A 22,882-nucleotide genomic window follows, 5' to 3' on the forward strand; every position below is an offset into this window, starting at 1 on the left:
GTGGTCTGAGAATATGCAGGGAATAATTTCAGTCTTTTGGTATCGGTTGAGACCTGTTTTGTGACCCAGAACATGGTCTATTCTTGAGAATGTTCCATGGGCATTAGAATAGAATGAGTATTCTTTGGTTCTGGGGTGTAGTGTTCTATATATATCTATGAGGTCCAACTCGCCGAGTATGGCATTCAAAGCTCTTGTTTCTTTGTTGATTTCTTGCTTAGGTGATCTGTCTATTGTCGATAATGGAGTGTTGAGGTCCCCTACTATTAACGTATTTTTATCTATATGTCTCTTCATTGTGGTTAAGAGTTGGCTTGCGTATCTTGCTGCTCCCCTGTTGGGGACATATACATTTATAATTGTCATATCCACTTGTTGGATACATCCTTTAAGAATAATATAGTGCCCTTCTGTGTCTCTAACTATAGTCTTTAGTTTAAAATCCAATCTGTCTGATATGAGAATTGTTACCCCAGCTTTCTTTTGAGGTCCATTGGCGTGAAAGATGGTACTCCATCCCCTTACTCTCAGTCTGAATGTATCTTTAATCATATATATGTATGATTGTCAGATTTGAAAACTGAGTTTTTCAATTTTCAGTTTTGAAAACACAACTCTTGATCAGTAAATACAAAAGCAAAGGAGTTTTTAATAAATGCACTGTAAGAAATACTGCTTAATCTAAGGACACACAGAGTGTGTGTGAGGGAGTGTGAACACGTGTGGAAAGCAAGGAGAGAAAGGGAGAGAGGAAAGGAGTTGACAAAAGAGATAAATCATAAAAGATACCTGTAAGTTGCACAACAAGAAATGAGACCACGAATGTGGATTATGAATCAAGCCATAAATTATTTTGAGGTTGAAGTTATACTAAGTTGAATTCTGCTGGATCTAAATTTGACTTAAGAATGAAGAAACTTCCGGAAACTCACAACATTGAATAAAATTTTTAGCTTATAATTTTTTAAACATTCCATAGATTTCTGTGGAGCACAGTGTACGAATATGAGAAAATGGATGTTTGGGGGCCGACTTTCCAAACTGGTACTTCTTACGGTTAATCTAGTTAGGGTGCACGACAGAAATTGTAAATCTTCATGCCTCCACTTGACCCTTCCTTTTCTGGTGACTACAGAACCCAAACAGGTTCACAAGAAAGGGAACCAAAATGTAGCTCAATTATCAACAACTAATAAGATGGAGGTTCCCAGGTGGGACTATAACCCAAACTCACGGTCAACGTTGATGTTTCATATGCTTTACTTTCAGGAGAAATAGGAGAACTAAAAGAAATGAAGACTGTGGGTTTTCCACAGGTTCGAGTCCATTAGTTCCTCTCTCGGGGTGGGACCCTGACCTGTACAAACTGCTGTCCAGTTCCCAGGCTCTCTCGGGTTATAACTAAATCACAGAACGGCTCTCATCGGGCGCTATAAAACCCCGCCAGTGGCAGGTTCTCAGGCAGGCAAATTCCATATAGTCACAGCCCCCCCCCCCAAAAAAAAGATTCAAGCGCAGGAGTCTGGGCAGTAATGATTACAAGGCTGCAAACACATTCGCTATTCGTGCCTTTAGATTCCCAGCGACTCCACATGCGAGATGGTCCACGGGGATAATCTAGACCCCACTTTGTAGTCAGGCTTAGATTCTCACCACCAGTTTCCCTGTTCAGCCCTCCTCCCCATCTGTCAGCACCCTGCCACCTACCACCGTCCCGGCGGCAGACTGTCCCCTTCCTGTGCCACCAACACAGCTCTGCTTGGCCACCCTTCCACCAAGGTTCTCGGCTCTGCTATCCTGGGCAGCCCGGGTAAAACATGGCACTGAACACTCACGCAACTTGGATTATGATTTTAACACAAAAGTCTTAAATACAAATTTAATTTGAATTTGAATATCAATTCTCCTTATTCTGCTCCCTGTCCCATTTTAGATGTATCTTCTGCTCGGACGTTGTACAGAACCCACATCGTGGTGGGGGGGAACCTTCCTGCTGTTCCCCTTTGCTCCTGCCATCTCTTTGCTGCCCACCTTGTCCAGTGAAAATAGGCACCTCCCTAAAAGCCAAGTCTTGAAACATTCTTCTCCTTGAAGCACTTTTCAAAAAGTCCAATCAGAAGCTGTTTCTGCCTCCAGAAACACTGCAGAGCCTTCCCAGTGTGTCCAGCATGGCGATCTTGCCGCCTCCATCCCTCTCTGCAGTCTTGAGTTTTCCTCGCTTCCCTGCGATTTTGCCATGAGCTATAGAAGGCCTACAAAAATGGTCTTCCTTCTTGCACCGTCATCAGTCTAGTGACGACGATTTTTTTTAATTAAGGTATTTTTTTATTGTTATGCCTCTAAGAATTGGTCAGAGTTGAAAATTGCAGGGCGTGATGCTTGCTGACCTTTCTATTAATATGCATGTCCCAATCTTCCACAGGAAGAAGGTCCTGCTATGCAGAGAGATATTGTCACTCCATGGGGAAAGAACAGACTAGAAGTAAAGAGAGCAATGACATCAAGCCCCTAAGAGTTACAGCCCTGTAAAGAACATGCATTGACTTAATCATTCAATCAGCAAATACTTGCCGGGCACCTGCAGTGTTCAGGAACTCTCCTGGGGTCCAAGACACGGAGGCGAGCACAGCAGACAAGGTCCCTCCTTCCAGTTGGAGAAGACAGATAACGGACAAATAACCACATTATTGCAGGCACCCATAACTCTCTGAGGAAACACAGAGTGAGGCAAAGAGGAGCAGAGTTACCTAGAAGGACACTTTAGATCGTATGATCATGGGAGGCCCCTCTTAGGAGCTGGTATCTGGGCAGAGGGCTGAATGAAGTGAAAAAGCAGACAGTGGAAAGTTCCAGGGTAGAGCATCCCAGGAAGAAAGGGCAGGGAGTGGGAAGCTGACTTGCTGAGCGTGTACAAGTTCGGCGTGTCGGAGCGAGACCCAGAGCTCAGCGTGGCGGAAGAGGAGGCTGTGTGGTGTGGCCGGCCTGAGCCAGACCCTGGAGGCCCTTCAGGTTCCAGGAAGGAATGCTGGGCTTACGCTAGGGGGGATGGAACACATCCCTACAAGCTTTAAGCAGGGGGGTGGTGTGGTCAGATTTACAGTTTAAGCAGGTCCTGCGGCCACTGGGTGGGAACCCAACTGCGAGGTGAGTGCGTATGCAGACCGGCAGGTTGGCCAGGTACTGCGGAGTCTCCCCAGAGAGGACAGCAGTGTGAACGGAAGTGGAAGAAACGGTCATGTTCTGGAAGTCAAGTCAGTGGGACCTGCTGGTGGTGCGCTTGAGTCGGGAAGGAAAGAGGGCCATCCAGAGTGACTCCAAGGCTCCATCCTGAGCGGTGGAGGAACACCAATGCCCAACGTGGATGACAAAGACCTGGGACAGGAGCAGATGTGGGGAGAAAAATCCTGGAGCTCTGTGTTAGGTCAAAGTGTGAGATGCCTACAGGGCTTCTAAGGGGAGACGCTGAGTAGGCAGAGGACTGGAGGGTCTGAGGGGGGCTCAGAGGGGAGCCGCGGATGGAGATGCGAACATGGACCTAACCAACATACAGATGGTATTTCACGCCTCAGCCTAAATTAAATCACAGAACGAGTAAGTAGAGACGGGGGTGGGGAGTCTGTGAACTGAGCCCTGGGGTACTGGAGAAGAGACTGTGAAGACAACACGAAGGAGAAACCAGAGAGGGAGGAGACAAGCCTACAGAGTCCGATACCCAGGATCACAGGGACAGTGTCTCAAGAGGGAAAGTGACCTGACCCTGTGTCAAAAGCTGCCGAGGATCTCACAAGATGAAGACGAGAAACATGTGGGTCGTCGGTGACACGACCAACAGTGTCAGTGGATCTGGACAGAAGACACTGACAGGAGCGGGTCTGAGAGCCTGAGGGGGGTGTAGACAGCCCTCCTCAAAGCATGTGCAGACCGGTGACCCGTCCCTTGTCTGCAGGGAGGCGAACACTGAGGGCCCAGGGCCCTAGAGCGTGATCCATGGCCTTTATTCTCAGCCCCGAGGGGTACAGAGCACCCCACGTACTGTGGAACTCACGGACCACGTGGCGTGTAGACCAGGGTGGGTGCTCGGCGTGGACTGTGGGGCCGCACGCTGACCTGCGGCGCACGGACCGCGAACACAAGTCCCCACATCAGCGGGGCGAGAAGTACGGCCGCGCCACCGCCGTGGGGAGCTGTGCTCGAAACAGCATCAGAGAGAGGACGTGGGGGAGGGGAGCGCTGCCAACAGGTTCGTCTGGCGGTGTGTCCGACGTGTCAGTGTGTCCTGAATGTCAGCGGGTTCTGCACGGTCGTGCGTCCTCGTGTCGGTGTGTTGACGGGAGAGAGAACGTCGTGTGGTGTGTTACCCGAAGACGGGGAGTCGGGCCGTGCCCGAGAGGAGAACACAGACGTGAGGCCAAAGTCCGGGAGGCAGCGCAACTGTGGGTACGGACGGCGGCCTCAGGCTTTGAGGGGAACGAGGCAGGTGCTTCCACAGTCAGGGGCGGAAGGCAGCGGACGCGGGTGTTGCGGAGCAAGACCTGAAATTAACGTCCGTGTTAAGTGCTGCCTCCAAATCGGGTAAAATCGGAAAGGCTACCAATGGCCAGGCCTCTAGTCCTCGCCTCTCGCTCTGCTCGCACAGACCAGGACCCAGCCCAATCGGCCTCCCTGTCAGGGCACCAGGCACAGTCCCCGCTCAGCCCCGAGCGGCGAGGTCGGTTCTCTGCCACCCGTGGCCCTGCAGAGTTATTCCAAAAGCCAACCACATCCTCCGTGGGAACCGAGGGGTCCTCACCCTCGACAAAGCAAAGCCTTCTCCGTGGCTCACTCTGTTCCTGAGCATGGCCTTGCACCGTGTGGACGTCTTATCCCGTGGGCCACGGGCATACGTGACCAAAATCTGGCCGCTGACCTTCTCCGTTCAGGGCTCAGAGTCGGCTGTCCTGTCATCCCCATAACTGAGTCCCACCCTCACTACTGGTGAAGGGAAACTATCACACCAGGGCACAGACACGACACCATGATACACTGGGGGTGGGGGGAGGAGACATTCCAAGCAGTTCACTGGCTTCTTCTAGGTTCTCGGTAAAAGAATTGAGGTCATTGACTGCGAGCAGAAAAGGAAGGGGAGTCTGAGGTTCTCGGAGGAAGGAGATGGTGGAAAATAGTCTTCCCACAGAAAGAGGAAGCAACAGGCCATCAAGTGGGACGGAGGACAGATCTAAGGGCACTTGAGGTCCGTGGCCATAACTTCGGACCTCTCAGAACGGCCGTGCGTGTCTCTCCAGGCAGCTCAGCTGTTCCGCTGTGGCAGCGTCGAGGCTGGGTTGGGTTTAATCAGGTGTATCCTAAAGTCTCAAGTCTCTGAGGCACGGGAAACTCAGGGTAAGCCCGAGCAGCAGGGTGAAAGGATCAGAGGGAATGCTGTCAGAGCGAAAACAGCAACGCCAGCTGTCAGGTGACTCACAGACAAGGCTTCTGGCACAGTCCACTGAAATCTGGAGGGTTTAATTTTCAATCCAAACACCATGGGAATAAATACGGAAAGACATGCGACAATGTGCCACAGGCTGGGAAGTGGTGGTAAATGGCGCTCGGTGGCATGGGACGGGCAGCGTGGGCTTGGGGCTCCTTCGCCAACTGAGCATCGAGCTCAGGAAAGAGCTGAGATCCTAGAAATGTTGTGATTGAAACAAACCCTGAAACTCCCAAACTATACCCACATTGCCATATTTTTCCAGCATCTTCCTCTAAGAAAACTTAAGAAAGCCATCTGGCCCATCCCAACCGTCCGGCACAACCCGTATTTCCAGCTCTCCAGGTAAGTACGCCTCTTCAACAGACGGGTGCGCTCAGGAGCCAGCCCAAATATCAGGAGCTCCTTAATGGACAAGCACAGGCAGGTAGTCAACGCAGGCGTTCTGGAGTTAGATTGCCCGGGTTCAAATCTTGCCTTCACCACTAGCTGGACATACGACTTTCAGAAAGCCTCTTCACCTTTACAAGAGGTGATGCACTTTGATTCCCCCCGAGGATAAAATGAGGTGTAGTATGAGTAAGTATCTCAGAGACTTGACTGCAGATCAAGTGAGATGATACAATTAAGCACTTAGCGCAGGGCCTGGCGTGTGGTCAGTGTTCCGTGAGTATCAGCAATTATTATGAATAGGGTCGGTCAGCACGCCACACAACAGTGACTCTACAGGCACACGTGAGATATCTTCTCACCTCTCTGTGGTCGGGTCTTCCGTGGGACCAGAACTCAAGGTTAGCAAGGTGACTGCATGGACAGAAATGTAGGCAAACTTTATGACAGGAGTTCAGCTGGGGGATCCAGGCCTTGACTCCCTTAGCACCTCCTACCAGTGAACCCCAAGTGGTGACCCCAGGAGGCCTCACAGTCGATCAACAGCTCCACCGGCTAAGGGAAGTACGGGTCAGTCGAGCTCTGAGCGCTGCCAGGGCTGGGCTCTTTTCATCACGTCTGGGTACTGGGGTTTCCTACACTCCTCAGAAGGCAAGTATGTCCTGTATGAGAAACTGGTTCGAACGTCACGTAAGCATCGAACAATAAGAACATCGCCACGGTGTGGCAGGTGTATTCACACGCATGCACACGCGCGTTATCCTTATTTACTGTAAGTGTGAATGTCTAGGCAGTGTTTCCTCAACTCTTCAGGATACATGTCCCATGGACAAGCCAGCAAAATAATTCAGCTGTGCTGGATTCAGACCTGTGTGCACAGAACTCTTTTGTGCCTTTTTTTCCTAACAGCCCAGTTGATGCTAAACTCACACCTGATAACCAGTCTTCGATTACCAACATCAAAAACTAGTTCTATTCTAACATTTTGACCTGAGAGAACTGACGGTCTGTCCAGGACAGATGAAATGTAATGTACTTAAAAACAGATACACAATTTAAACTTGGGGGCTGGGGAAGGTCCCACCCCATAACATGAGCGGAATATAAACGTCACTCTTAAGCACACTGACAACAGAACGTGATGCCACGAAACAGCTCCAGCACTGAAGTAGATAAGTTAATTAACCTGTCCCTTACCTGCCTAACTTAGCTCAAGTGCATAAACCACGGCTGACAAGGAAAAGTAAATGAATTTTCCCCCTTTATACACTCATTCTTCACAGATGATACTTCACTTTCTCAAAACAACTTTTTATGGCTCAACTTTTAAAGCAAATTTAACATCAACATTTTCAAAGTTTATTTTTTTTAAGATTTTACTTATTTATTCAACAGAGAGAGAGAGAGCACAAGCAGAGGGAGCTGTAGGCAGAGGGAGAAGCAGGCTCCCCCCTAAGCAGGGAGCCTGATGCGGGGCTCAATCCCGGGACCTTGAGATCATGACCTGAGCCGAAGGCAGACGCTTCACTGACTGAGCCACCCAGGCGCCCCATTTTCAAAGTTTAAAAAAAGAAAGTCAAATGAGTAAATACGGCTGTGTTTGAAGGCTCTGAGGATGTTCACAACGCAGATATAACAGGGCCCTCGGATCAACGGGCCCCGTCTGACCACATGTCCAACATCCGCAAACCCTGGTGTCTTACTCTGCAAAACTGATGCTGGAAGTGCTTTCTCACTGGACGCGTGAGGAGGCACGGTGTCGTACAGCGGTGCGGGTCGGCACCCAGACCTGGGCTCACGCCCGGTTCTGCCATTTGGCGGCTGTGTAACCCACAGCACACCGTCTAGCCCCACCTTACCATGGTAATAGTGGTACGAATGCCTGCCTCCCAGCTGTGGGCATTATAGGTACTACTATAAACTCTTCAAGTCGTACCTGGCATCTTAGCAATAAGTAATGCCCGTAATTGCCAATGACATCATCATCACTCTTACTACCAAGAAACACGTGAACTACGCGTACGACAGTAAGCCAAGCGCCTGCACGCTTTAGATGCTCAGTACATATGAGTTTCCTCTTACTTTCATTTTCATATGAGAAGAATTACAAGTAGAATTTCATTCTTCAAAGAAAATCAAAAGATTGTAACCTGTTACAAACGATATTGCACATGGGGCGACTGGGTGGCTCACTCCATTAAGCGTCGGGCTCTTGATTTCGGCTCAGGTCATGATCTCAGGGGCATGAGATGGGGACCTGCACTGGGCTCCACGCTCGTCTGGGTGGGGGAGGGGGTCTGCCTGAGATTCTCCCTCTTCCTCTGAACTTCCCCCCCACTTGTGCTCTCTACATAAATAAATAAAATCCTTTAAGAATGATATTGCACATTTCTCAGTGTAAGGGAGATGTGAAAATCTAACCAGGTATTTAGTCCCTATATTGTCATTAATTCTGTGGTCCCCGCTGTTCTCAGGACAAGGTATGTGGGACAGATGATACATGTATCGTCTTCTGGCCTGTCCTTAAATGCAAATGCTGTAAGTTCCAGCCAGAATCAAACGTGCGTACATTCTGATAGAAAAAAAATACATATCCTAAATGGTGATGTTTCTAGTAACTGGATGACCCCCACTATAAAAACGTAAAGGGGGAAGAAAGGGACAGGGTGTAAAGAAAAATCCCACTACCACTATGCTCCTGGAAGCACCAAGTAAGCCAAGGCGACCTCCCGTCCTGGAGGCGAAATCCATCCATGGCGGCCTGGCCATCAGTACGTTGCACTCACGCTCTTTCCAACTCATCTCAAGAGGACGTTTCGTAAGCATTCATTCAACCCACCTCCAAGTCACCTGGAAAGTTTCAGGCGTGGAAAAGCAGGATGAACCCCAGCACGTTAAGCCGTACTTCTGACAACCGAAACACACAAAAACAAAATGGTGGAACACTTTTTTCAGGAAATACACACTTGAAACAAACACAGAGAACACGGCTCCAGGACCAGCACACACACAAGCAGCCCACGCTCACGTGACCCTGGGAGGAAGGCAGCAGGGAAGGTGTCACCAGGACGGAGCCAAAGGCCTGGCTAGTGGCCTGGGCAGCCCCACAGCCGCCTCCGGGCAGGCAAGGGGTGCTCCCTGCCCTCCCAGCGCTTCTCCCATCCCATGTCTTCAAATAATTGGTGCTTCCTAACTAGGGTTTCCACATTTCCCAGAGGCCTCTGCAGCCCAGCCTCTGCCTGGGAGAACAGGTTACAGAAATATCCCCTCTCCCTGGTACCACGCAACAAAGGATTTGCAGTGCTTTGAAAACAGAAACCCACATCTTCAGGAAAAGCAGGCCTCTGTCAGCCAGCGGCACAGGGTGCTTCGGGCACAGGGTAACCAGGCGAGAGAAATGCATTCCGAGCGCTTTGCACGCAGGATTAATCGAATTATAATTTAATCATCTGATCAAACACTAATTAGCATAATCACTTGAGGGGAAAAAGGGCTGGAGGAACACCTCGGCACTCCTGTTCTTAGTGACTTGGCCCGAAAGGATATGGATTTGGTTTTCTTCTTTTTATGCGTGAAAAAATTAAAAGCGGATAGTAAATAAAGCTTAATCAAGGACAAGTATTAGCAGCGATGAGTTTGGTAGCCTAGGAATTATAACTGAGATTCAGAACATCTTCCTTCTTGCTGTCTCTCCAGGGCCCCCGCGGCATCCACAGAGAAGCACAAACCCCATATTCTAGTGTAGGAACTAAGGCCCACACTCTTCCACTTAGGGTTGCTCACCACTGACATTTTGGAGCAGACCATTATTTATCGCGGTGGGAGAGGGATGTCTGTCCTGCGCATTATGGGACCTTGAGCAACATTCCTGGCCTCCAGAGCCTGCAGCATCCCCTCCCTCACAAGAATTGTGACAACTGGAAATGTCTCCAGATATGGCCCATTGTCACTTGGGGGCCGGGGGTGAAATTCCCCCTGGTTAGAACCACTGATTTCACGGAAGACCACAATTTGTCAAGATCATACCCCTTTTCAAAATGATCAAATCATAAAAGGGGGGGGAGGTCTTTTATTTCCATCTGCCAAAAATAACCTAAAATAATAGTTCCATGGTTTACTTTCTGTCTCGTGGCTCTGTTTAGGGCTTCACAAGAACCCAGAAGGCCAATGCCTGGACCCTCTAGAAGAATATGTAAATACGAGCCTCCCCCCATGCAAAGATCTCCAGACTTCCACGGGCACCCCTAAGTGGGTCACCCACAAGCTGAAAGGACCCTGTCCCTTGCTTCCAGACTTCAGCTGAGGGATCACCACAAGTCCCTTCACCTGCCCATGGGAGAGGAAACCCCCTGCAAAATCAGGAGAGCCCATGGAGGCCCCAGACCCTGGGGCAATACAGCTCTCTTCCCACACTCTCTTGTGTGCACGGAGGTTTGGGTATTTGCTTCAGTTTCCAAGGAGAGAGAGAGGAAGGTGAAAATAACAACAAGGGACTAAGTACAGGAAGCCTCTCCGGTCCTTGCAAGTCCATCTCCACTGCAGGGGCTCCCTGCATGAGACACTCCAGCCCTAACGATGTTCATGCTTGCAGAGAGAGGCAAATGCCAGGAACCGAAGGGGAAACACTCTACACTTACTACAGCATGTAATAAATATTTTCTACGGGTTAAGGTGATTTACTCTAATAATAAATCTGAGTCACACAGCCTCTCATTTGTGTTTCTTCTAAGGAAAGTGTTTAACCATTTACAATGACTCGTGAGTCTCTCGCAGATCATTAAACTTGATGATGGAAATATTTATGCCCTTCCCATGGGGGAGAGATCAAGAGAGAGTGACCTACGCCGGTACGAAATTTTAAAGAGAACAGTCTGTACAAACTGCGGCGGGTTTGAGAACTCCAGATCAGAGAGGGACTGGGAGCTATTTTAGACGAGATCTTCTGCGAACTCCCTCCGCAGAGCTGCTGACTTCCTAGCACAATGCCCCCCTTTTAAAGGAAGGTAGGAGTAGGAGCCTATTGTTGCAAAGAAATGGGGTCTCCCCTAATTCCTGTAGTTCTGAGTAAGCAGAAATCACATTTCTTCAGCCTGCGATGCCTTTCATACCGTTTTCTTCTAAAGCGAAATATCAAAACAGCCGCTCTGAAAGATAATCTCTGCAGTGAATCACAATGAAATCGCCAAAGCATTATAACATCAAACTTGTTTAAGATGCCTAGGAGGGAAAGTTATTTTTAATATTATCTAAAATAAGATCTCAGGACACAAAAGGATATTTTTTAAGGCTCTGAATTTAGGCCTCTCTCCAGCACACATTCAAGTCTATTTTAGTTCAAAAATCAGGGACACGGTGTTTTGAAAGGATTATTCTGCCACTCGTAATTGTCCTCAATTTTATCCTACATGTGACAAGGTCTAAAAGTGCATATATGTCCTGATACGTCATTTTCTCTTTTTATGACAACTTGGCATGACAGCACATGCTTCATATGATAAATACGGTCAATTCGGGGTCATCTGCCTCAAAGAAGGAGGCAGAGACCAAGAAAACCCCAAAGAGCACACGATCCCCAAGTGGTTTGTTTTATCTGACTTTGGAAGGAGCTTGAGCACCGATATTTGAATGAAGGCATATGTCATGTTCCCGGGTTGGCACCAAAGCAAAGCCTCAAACTGCAAACAGATCTATTTTCCTGTCCTGTCTCAATCTGCCCTCGCTCATCTCTCAAGATTGCTCAGTACAGTCACCCACTCGGTTTCACGCTGTTGGCTTCCTGCTCGGAGCAATGGGACTACAGGTAGGTTTCAAAGGGCTTCTCCGCTAGGGCTCCAGCTGCTGGCACGGAAGGGGTCAACGTGAGAAAACAAAAGGGAGCCAGGTCCAAAAGCAAAGCGCATGCTAGCAATAAACCAAAACCTCCAAGAAACTCTAACAATAAGAAAAAAAGGGCATGCAGATACATGCACACAGATATATGTTTAGATGCAAATGATTCCCAAGCTACTAGCACCCAAATCAGAAGTGCCCCTGATGGGGTCACACCTCCCCCTACTCAGGGTCTTCCGTTTCCAGCTTTTACCGCCATCTCTCCCCCAACCTGCCCAAATCCGTATGATAGTCAATGACTAACTAGCCCCACACACGTCCACCCCTGCCAATAAATCACTACTCGATACGGAGTTCACCAAGAACTGAAGTCCACTGGAAACTTCACTGGGTTGGCTTTCTAGCCAGTGTCTGGCCCTCTACATCCAACAGGGGCCAGGAAGCCCCTTCAGAAGTGTGTGTGTTTTCAGAGGTGGATTATGGGCACCTGGATCAGAAAAATAAGGCCGCTTCCTAAACCACGCGTACCCCAGAGTGGCAGAACCAGCCTTTCCCGCGGTCAGAGCCAGGAAACTACATAAACTATAGCTGAGTTTCTGCACAATGTTGGGAGCCGATGGGGGTGGGGTAAAGATGACAAAGGTACACGTTGGAAGGAGACCCGAGAACCTTTTCCAACTATAGCCCATTCCCAAAATGGTGACAGCATTAGATTCTCCAAAACGAGACTCTTGAAGGAACCAACTCTCCAAGAAATTTCCTTAACTTCTTCCTCTCTGCCCCAGCCCACGTGGGCGTTGAGAACCAGTGGCCTTGGCCCATAGCTGAGAAGGTCCAGAAGGACGCACATTATTAGAACAGGGCCCCAATGTGTGAACAGACTGCGCCTAGAGGCAGCCTGCCTCCTCCTTCCTCCCGTCTGTTCCTGCTATCCTGACACAGGGCTGGTGCAGCCCCTTTCTCCGTTTTTGGTCTCCCCATAACCTTTATTCCCATTGCCTCTAAGCACCTGACGCCACCGAAGCCCGTAGCGTACTCTCCCACTCCCTCATCAGCGATGGGGCAAGCAGGAGAACGAGGGGTCTCTTGTGACCATAAATAACAAGGGGGATGGTTAGGGCTGGTGACATGAGACGCCACAAGACACAGATAAACCACTGATCAAAGTAATTGCCCAAGACAAATACCAACATCATATGTAGGTCAAAATTTTTCTTCCCAGCGTTCTAGGTAAATATCCATTGAGTCTGTTGTAAAACGGTAGCCACCAGAGATTTAATAGGTATTGATTTGGGGGAGTCATAATACGCATGCACGTGTCTGGTGATTAAACATCCCACTTGCTTTCTGCGCTCATGTCAAGGTGCCAGATGGGAACTGCTAACTTAGGTTTCACCAACTTGAATAATTTATGAAAGAATCATTCTTTTCCTTAGAGAGCATTTCACATTGGTTATACATTTCTTGTTCACTGGCCACCAGAGAGGCAAATTGGCTACCTTTGCAGGAACTGCAATGACCAGGTCCAGGATGGCTGACAAATGAACCCTGAAGCCCTCTCTATGGTCTCAAGTTGACTGAGTTACAGTTGGGGGTCCTCAGCTCACCCCTGAAGTCTCACATGTCATATTACAAAGCACTGTTGTTTGTACCCAGGCCACTACAAATCAGTGGTTAAAAATGCTCTACAGCCAATATTAAGAAATAAACACCGTAATTAAGCAGGCTGGGATTCGGGGTTTCTGGTGTCCTGTGGGAACCCAAGATCAAATCAGGCCACAGTGGAGAGAAGAAATGAATCTCGGGTCTCTCTAATGAGAAAATATGTTTACTCAAAAGTTTCCACAGCATAACTCAGGTCTTTTATGTTGGGAAAAAAAAAAGGAATAAAATTTAAAAACACACAGAACTGCAGTGGTTCTAATTACCTTTGGACTTTGTTTCTGTCCTAGGACATAATCACAGAAATCTTGCCATCACCCTGGAGTTCAATCAGTGAGTGAGGAAGCAGAGATTTCATGAGGAATGTCAATGGTTTACTCAATATTAGGAAAAGGCATAATTGGTGAGGGTCTCCACTGCCACGGGCCATTTCACACGGCCCGGCTCCACAGCATGTGACGCGGGCCACCTCAGCAAGCATCCTGCCTGCTGGGGGTTCTAGTCCCAGCTGAACATGGTCCTCACGGGGATCCCCCGAGGATGCACAGGGCACCTGGGGACCCTGAGATCATCAAGATCTTCACTGGGAGTGTTATAACCACTGCAGCTTCACAGAAATATCCAGTAATTGGAGAGTTCGGGTATCTGGAAAAAAGAACTCTAAATTTTCACTGTATTTGTGCATAGCAGACAACAGGAATTACTTAAATTCTGTGTAAAATAAAGCTTAAAACTATTTCCTGGTTCCTCGTCTCAATATTAAAAGAGGCAAGACTCACATTAATAAAAATCAGTAATTGAATAGTTCATGTCTCCTTCCACCACCTCAGAAAACATGTGCATTCCGCAGTCTGGAGAGGATGGCCACAAAATGGCCCATTTTACAGACGCTTCTTCACAAGACAAAAGGCAAATGCTTTTCACAGTGTCCCTGCTCGGGGGGTTGGTCAGGACGTGGCTTTTGTTCAGATCTCCAACCTGTAAATCAGCAGTATTTCCATACAAAATCAAAAGTTCTACTCTCAGTAGAAAATAAGGCCCACGTGAGACTAGTAAAACCAAAATGTCACAAGGAACAGATACCCTAGGAAGGAAAACTAGTCCATTGTTAAGAGCAGGTGTGCTCTCTCTTCTTTGTCCTGTAACATATTTACGTCAATCAAGCGGCTGGTGGTGACTTGGCCTCCCCACCTGGCCTGACCATTTACGAGAGTGGATAGAACAACTTAAATCTCCAGAATTTAGTCCCTAACACGGAGGAAACTGTGATCATCACAAGAGCCTCAATCTGAACCCCTCTCTCAGTAATTGCTCCGCGACAAATAAGACCATGGATTCGGCCCTCCCACTTTCTGTGGCTGACCCCTTGCAAGAGGGGCAATGCGCACTGCCCAGCGAGTATCTGTGGCCACACAGCACGCTCCACACCCTCCCTGCACTCCCTGTTCAGGCCTGCCCAGGCCCAGTTTCCAAACAATGTATACACCGGCTCCCCACCCCACCTCCAAGTCAGACAGACTTAAACCCAGGGAGCGTCTCTAGAACATTCTGCAGCATCCAAAGAGATTTCTCAGGACCTCAGCAAGGGTTGGTATGTCTTCTTTTGTCTCCTCCAAAAATTCTGTACGGTGCTGGGGAGTTAGGGGAAGCCGGCATTCGGTGTGGAGGTGATCTCTCGCGTTTTCCATTCTTTCTTTCACTGTCTCAACCACTGCATTTAAAAACGGCGTTCTATAAATAGGACTGCTTGCTCACTCTTAAATCTTACTCACTGTTGTCTGCGTAAAAATAACTTAAATAGGGATGCCGGCAAGATTTATTAATCTCTGTCATTCTGTCTCTCTGTGCAGGAGCCCCTTCCTTCCTCTTATCTCGACAAATATCTTGTCGACCCCATTCCTTCCTCCCTTCTCTGCTAAACTAGGATATATATTTCCATATTTCGGGGGGCTTAAAGACCAAAAACTCACCCAGCCGAAAGACTTTTTTAAATACCATAGTTATTGATCAACATAGAACAAATATAGATCTCCAAATATCAAAAAAATAGTAAATATTGTAAACTATGACACCTAATCTGACTCTTTAAACAAAAGTCAAAATTTCAATAATGAATAAAATGTATTCCTTTCATGTTACTTTGATGAAGAAACTAACTTTTATATTTGGTTCTGCTGCAAAATGAGAAAAAAAGAGATAACACTAAAAAACTCATAAATCAAGGGGATACTTAAGAAAATAGTAATGTGATTTTTTTAAAGACAATTAAGGGCTAAGAAAGGGAGCTCTGTTTGATGTCCCGGGTGGCTCGTTGATGAAGAAATGAATTCCCAAGAGTCCCGAGGGAAACCTCTGTCGATTTCGTGTTTCTGACCGGCTCTCAGGAGGCAGCAGGGCGGCAAACGTTGTGTAGGATTTCTGAATCGTGCACTTGGCAGCATACACTTGAGAACAAGGGGGCCGGTGTATTTATGGACTTACTTTCTGGGACATTTGACGCAATCCACATCAAGAGGTGCACCTAAAGCAACTTTCCACCATAACGTCCCTGTGATGGAGTCCCAGCGCCTATTCCAAATGTGAATCCATTTTGGAAAAGAGAGAAAAATGCCCAGGAAGCATTTCTAGCAAATAAACGCTTGTATAACCGTGAGGTCCCTGCGTCAGAACGAGATGCAGGAGTCCAGGAATCCACACAGCTGCTTACATTTCTTTCTCACCATGGTTTAGAGACTGGGGCCCAGAAGGAGCGAAGGAGAGGTGAAGCGAGGGCGGCAGAGAGGTGTGTGGGAGAAAGGAGGGGTGGGGAAGGAAGGAAGGAGGGCTCTGCCCGTCATCTGTCCCTTCATTCACTCAGCCAACATCTATTACCACCTACTCCATACAGGCTCTCTGCACAGTGTGTCTAAACTGTGGACCTTACCTTCTAGAGACGGGGACAGTCACGGGCCAAATAGGCACCAAAGAGGTAAACAGTTATGGACTACCCCAGACACTGTGGCGAGAATGGTCAAGGTTCTATGAAAGAGGATAATGCAGGGACCAATCTGGGAGAGCAGGTCTCTGAATGCAGCCCTGCCCAACATCCTGGCCAGAAGCTCTCTAACCTCTGAGCCAGAAATCAGTCATCTACCTGCCCCGTGGTACTTCCCACCTGCCCCCTTGGTGGATGGTGTCACCTGAAGAAGGCACCCTGTGGGCTGCACTCTGCGAATTCAGAACTGGGCACATGTCGGCTGCTGGAATCTTCCATTCCCACTGCCTTATCTTAACCCATAAATTCAGGGAGGGAAATGCAACTTTGAATTTTCTTCTATTTTCAACACATTAAAAAGAACACAAATATGGCGGGAGGGAGACAGAGGATGGGAATTTCTGTGCCCAGTTCTCTGGGAGGTGAAGAATTAACACGGGCCCAGGTGAACAGGTGCTGCCCAATTTGCCTGGGGGAGCAGGGAGGGGGCTCCCGGCCACAGGGCCCTTCGTGGCAGTGAGACAGACCGACCGCAGAGGCACGGGAGCGGCAGCATCACCCCTGTCACCATCAGCAGGAGGAGAAGCAAGCAGAGCCTCCTGGAATGACATTGGAAGGTCAGCCAATCAGGCACGGGGCTGCTCCTGGAGCTGCCACGTCCAGGAGGAGACGCACACGCTTCTGGGCCGGCTCCCCGCCGGTCTGGAAGGGGCTATGCAAATGCACCTTCCTCTCTATGCACCTTCGAGGTTTCACAACAGTGCTGCGAACGGGGCCCTCCTTTGTAAAATCGGAAACAAAGCCGGCCGGCCCCTGCCTCCCTGCCCTGGCCTTCGCTCTGCTCCCGGACAAGTGCACCGAGCCACGGGAGGCCGGGCCCTGGGGCTGGAGAAAACGCGGGGAGGAAAGCCTCCGATCCCCGCACGCAGCAGTGCTTCCCCCGGAGGCGGCGGGCTCCCCGCTCAGCTGAAGGCGGCAGTCTGCACCGGTCTGTGAGGTTTGCCGCCCACTAGTGTCCTATGGCAGGGACACAATTGACATGCAGGTAGCACCACCTCTCCAGTCTCCTAGGCCGGCCGCTGGGGCCGGTCACCAAGAGCCGGCGTGCACTTCCGCCCCGCAGCCGAGAAGATGCCCAGACGCGGCTGCCTGCACGAGAACGCCCCGGGCCCTGCCCGCCCTGCCGGCTGCACCCCACACAGGCAAAGCGAGAAAATGCTACTGGATGCCGTGCCTACGCTAATCCTGAATGCACCGTCTCCACCGCCTGTCCATTACTGAGGAGGCACGTTCACAGTCGCACCCCTAGAACTCGGCTAATTTTGTGAAATTCGGATGCCATCGATTTTGTAAATGTGTCCACGGAGGAATCCATCCTTTAATTTTTCAACCAGAAATATCTAGTCTCCTGCAGTGTTCACAGGTCTCTCCTTATAAAATGACCTTCTCCATCTCTCTCTCTCCTCTCTCAGCCCAAAATTTTACATCAAGTTTCAACGCACATTGCCTGAGTCCCTTCAGAAAATCCTCACTGCCTCTCATCTCAGACACATCAGTGATAAAACACTTTGACAGCTATGTGGAGGTCCAGGAATTAGGGATTCAGATTGGGATTGGCAATTTTCGGGGGTCAAAATTATTTCCCCTTACCAGTATGCTGCATATTGTCCCCGTTCTGCCCTGCGGGTCCCTGATTCCCAGAGGCAGCAACGAACTGTGGTCATGACAAAGTAGCACCCAGGAGGGAGTTGAGATGTAGAGAAGGACGGGTTGGCATATATTAAAGGTCTGCGTGGCATCTTGTTTTCCTACAGAGGGCATCTGGCAGGGACACACAGCTTAAGAGACCTAGAAATTTCAGGTGGGCTCTGAAATTCTGAGATAGAATTTGAATCTGCTTAATAAAAACAGGGGAGGGAGAGGAGGGCAGGAGGCCCTGAAATTATTCACCTAATGACACTGTTTACTTGCGTGTATTTACATGAATAAAATACAAGTCATTTTAAAAGCCCTCAAGGAGCACTTGTACTCACAAAGGTCTACTCCTAAATTTAAATAAAACGTCCCGTTTGCAGTATGTAACGTCCTGTGGCGATGAACTGGTGAGGCCCACCAGGGGCTGAGCCCCGACCTCCACTCTGATAAGCACCTGTCTCTCTCCCATCACCCAGCTTCTCAGCTCCATGAGCTCCATGAAAACAGCAAAGCAGCACAGGTCAAGATTCCAAGGCTCAGGAAAAGGTGTCAGGGACGTGTGTGCACATCCAAAGAGATGCAAAGATCCTGGCAAAAGCGCATTATAGGTAATAAATATGCTTATTGTTTATCGTTCTGTTTCTCCAGAGGCCGGTCTCTGTTTTTAAGAGGAATCTGACACTCGAATGTGCTCAGTGGGGTTGAAACCACGAGAAATTGTGCTCAAACACAACGCAGCGTGATCCTGTCCCAAGGAGACACCCAGGGACGTGTGTGTGGCTGTGTGTCTGCATGTCCATGAACCCGGATTCCTTGGACTGTAACCAAAGGTCTCCTGCGAGTATTTCCAGAACACTGCAGAACAAGTTGACTGCTTTAAACGTGATGACAGCACCTGATCAGGTGAGGTAATTCATTCAAGGGTTTAACCCATGAAGGCACGGCTCTCTCACTTCTGTCTGTCACCCAAAACACGGTCTCCAGCCTGTCCAGCAACCATGCTTTTATTAAGAAATAAACGTACAGCCCATGACATCAGTAGGAAAAAGGCTCTTGCCTACTGTGAAAATGCAGATGCCCATTCTTATTTTGTTAGTGCCCCAAATATCAAACTGCATAATCTGTTACAAATAGATTTTTTTAAAATCATGTCAGACATTTTGCTGTTTGAGGCCTAGGGGTAATCAGCTTAGGTATTAGAATTCATAGATCTTTTATCACACACATTCACGAATTTTTCAAAATTAAGGTAGACCAAACTACGATAGTTGGGGGGGGAAAAAAAGAAAGAAAAAAATTTTTCAACAAGTCTCATTCAGATAGGTAAGAACCATCTGATTTCACATTTTTGAAATGTGGTCTTATGAACAGACAGCATTCCAAATTGGACCCTTAGTCTATTTTCACATGACCATATATTTTATGATCCTTTGCACAGTAGGCATTGAACATCATTCATTGAGAAAGTCTTTAAAGCTAATCCCGACCCCCCCCCCCCCCGCACCCAAAAAAAATGAAAGAGCCCAGAGGTCTACAGTCAGGCCTTTCTTTTTTTTTTTTAATTTTTTTAATGCTTGGTCATATAAAGAGAGGGCCATTTTTATATAAGAGTTCCATAGCTTTCTGATAGATAGCATCAGGCCACATAATACAGCCATGTAAAATATTCATTTGCATGTACAGCCTTATACGGTGAAATCTACCTGTGTGCATTACAGTCCCAATAATGGTGATTATCAATCAACTTTAAAGGTCTTAAAAAAGGTGTAAGAAGATAATGTCCCCCCCCCAAAAAAGGAGACTATGCTCATACATATGCACAGACATAGTCTTTGCATATATTTTCCATGTAGAATATTTGAGGTCTTACACAATTTTCTCACTATGATTCTCTTGTGATTCTTTTAGCATGAAAATTAATTTTTTTAAGGCCACACACACTCACAGCATCCCTGTATCAGAGACGGTACCAGAAATTCTTCCATACTATTTTTGTCACCTCTAACCGTGAAACTGTAAAATAGGAACTGATTGGCAGTCTTCCGCCAGCCTGAAACACATACTTCCCAATAGGATGGAGATTTCATTTCCTCCTATGATCCTGGCCTTTCCAAGGAGCCCAGAGATGGACGCCCTGACAGGTGAGACAGGCCGTCAAGGCTTGGAGGCACGGGAAAGACGTCTGTGATTTTTATGTTTTCTCCGAGTTCACATTAGCAAAGCAGCATAAAGGGCCGACCTTCCTGATGCCTCACCACACATTAGCTACAGCAGATCTCTCCCCCAAGGTAAATTCCCATGAGGCTGCAGAAGAGGTAGAGTGCCCTCTGGGAAAGATGGGGTCATGTCAGAACTTGTTGCGAATCTCTCCTGCTGGGAAACCTCCAAATGAAAGTTTTGAACACTTTGCTTTAGGTTATATTACAGAGCAAAGCATCATTTCCATGTTAATTTCAGGAGCGCCTTTTTCAGCTCCACCTTTTCTTAGTCATTTTTTTTTTAATTTTACAAAGTTTATGCGTTTCCTCTGGCCTGTCAGTGTGATGATTCCTAGGATGCTATCTACATAGGCAAAGAAAATGCACCCCTATGCAGCTAACACTCAGAGCTTCCCTGTGCATCTTCCAAGAAAATCTTAGAGCCTCCCCTTGGCTTCTGGCATTTTCTCACCAGGGCGAGATTTCCTCCCTCCCACCCCCGCCCCCACGCTCGCTCTCTCTCTCCTGGGTAGGGGATTCTGCTTAATGGTTTAATTTTAACTGTCAGCAAGTCATACATATTATGCAGATTTGTGTTCCAAAATTTGAAATGGGAATTTAGGCTGTAGCTAGCTACTCCCAGGCAATGCCAAATGATGACAATTTCCCCCAGTTCCCAAATGAGAGGAAGCCATTCATACATGTAAGTTCGTATTTACGCGGTGACAGGCGACCTAAGGTGCAATCACACTTACTAATTGGGTCTGACTCAGGCAAGAGCAAGAGCTTTCCAAATCCCCAGGAAGAAAGCATTTCAAAATGTAATATTGGTGGGCACAAGGAAAGGAATGCTATTTACGATATTCACTGATGTCATTTGTACAACTGTACAGGTGTTTTTTAAAATTTGTCAACATCTCAGATGATGTCATGCTTATGAGTGCATATTTTTACATAAATGACTGTGAGGAATGTGTAGTACCCAGAAGGTTGGGGAGGAGGGGGGTGGAAGGACAGATCTTTCTTAAAGGCTTCATCGCTGCCTGGGATGAATTGTAGCAGATTTAAAGCCCATCTTTTAAAAGCTCAAAAAGCTTTGCATGTGAAAGCAAGTGTTCTTAATTGACCCTCCACCTGCCCACACTTGGAATGTCACGTCCCTTTGAGGTTGTAATGTGTCAAAGCGGCGATCTTCCCGGTCTCTCCTCCTCTCCCCAAACCTGGTTTATTCTGAATGAGGTAGCTATCTGGTACTGGAGTTAGCTCGGAGCTGTCACTTTGCTAGGTAAGCTCCTTTAAATGATTACAGAGCAATTTTTCCCCCGGCCTCTCTACATTGCCTCCTCTCCTCCCCAAAGAAATAAAAATAATATTAAAAAAAAAAAAAGAAACCCATGACGATTTAAGCACAGACGGGGGGAGAAGAAGGGAAAGACTTCCCCCATGCATCCAATGCCCCCACACTCCGGTCCATACAAGCAATGAAATTCACCACAAACCGAAAGGCTCACCATTCGCGAAGCTCTGGAACAAGGAGAGAGCCAGTATCCACATGCCCCTGCTGCTCCCCGGCCTCCCGCGAGCGACGCGCCGGCCTCGCCCCCCGCGCTCCGCCCGGCTCCGCTCGCTCGCCACCTGCCCGGGGGCCGCCGCCCGCCCGCCGCCGCCGCCGCTGCTGCCGAGCCGCCCGGGCACGCGGCGCGGCCGGGCTCCGGGGCGAGGGCTGCGCTCGCCGCGCGCTGCGCTCCTGCACACCTGCTCCCGGGCGCCGCGCCCAACGCTGCGGCCAGAGCGGGCCGGCGGGGCTGCAGCCCAGGTGCGCCGTCAGCTCAGGGGGCCGCCGGCAGGTCGGCAGGTGGAGAGAGCCGCAGACGCGGGCGTGAGCTCATCCCGGGCACCCGGCGCCCCGAATGCGCAGCAAGCGGCCTCCCGTGCGCCAGCCCTCAGCCTCCACATCCAGGCAGCAGGCGGGCGGGCAGGCTCATCTTTCCTCTCCCGCGGCCCGAATCGCAGTGATCCCTCGCTAACCTTCCCTGCCTGGGAGGCGGGCGGGCGGGCGCGGAGCGAGCGAGCGGCGCGGAGGCGAGCGGGGACCCCCTCCCCTGCCTCTGGCCGCTGGGGCGCTCTGCAGTCTTAAAGCAGCAGCGGAGAAGTGGAGCCGGACTGGAGGCAGGACGGAGGAGAGCGCAGCCACCACACAGTCACGCACAGTCATCAGGATGCATTTCTTAGAGGCTTAAATAATCATTTCAACAGCCGATTATTTTTAGTTATTTTCTTGCAGGTTGCTAATAAGATACGGCCAGGGGTGACTATTCCGGAAGGCTGCCAGCTAAGCAGAGGTGACCATGAGATGTTAGCAGCTTTAATAAAATGTGCAGCTGGATTCAGATTTCATATTTACTCTCATAAAAGTCCAGTTCATTTGCCTGGAAGGAAAGGCTGCCTCCAAATCCTTCCTGCTCCTATAAAGATCTCTATGGTTTCACGGGCTAATTTTTAATTATCTCAAATACACTGTCGAACACAAACACAGGCAATTCTAATTTTGCTCTCTGAATGGTGCAAAAAAAAAAAAACTGATTAAAATTGCTGATAATTTGAGTTAATTCCAAACATATAACCCCTTCCACATTACTGTGAGAAGCCAGCATGATTATATTT

The 22,882-nt window shown here is 48.6% G+C and overlaps 1 protein-coding gene across 2 annotated transcripts in view; it reads right to left on the reverse strand.

The window, feature by feature from the left end:
• The window catches only part of DSCAM (DS cell adhesion molecule), a 718,005-nt gene extending 695,572 nt beyond the window's left edge, over positions 1-22,433 (reverse strand). Inside the window, exon 1 of one of the 2 annotated variants that reach the window (XM_087861321.1) lies at positions 22,247-22,433. In XM_087861321.1, the coding sequence (XP_087717447.1) occupies positions 22,247-22,433 (187 nt within the window). Of the gene's footprint in view, positions 1-21,729; positions 21,800-22,246 lie in introns of those variants that run through there. The other variant, XM_087861322.1, reaches the window with a different exon arrangement.
• Between the last annotated feature and the right edge of the window lie 449 nt (positions 22,434-22,882).

This window comes from Ursus americanus, chromosome 4, assembly GCF_024610735.1.
Source record: "Ursus americanus isolate L20-20 chromosome 4, mUrsAme1.1.p, whole genome shotgun sequence".
In the NCBI taxonomy this organism is placed as follows: domain Eukaryota; kingdom Metazoa; phylum Chordata; class Mammalia; order Carnivora; family Ursidae; genus Ursus; species Ursus americanus.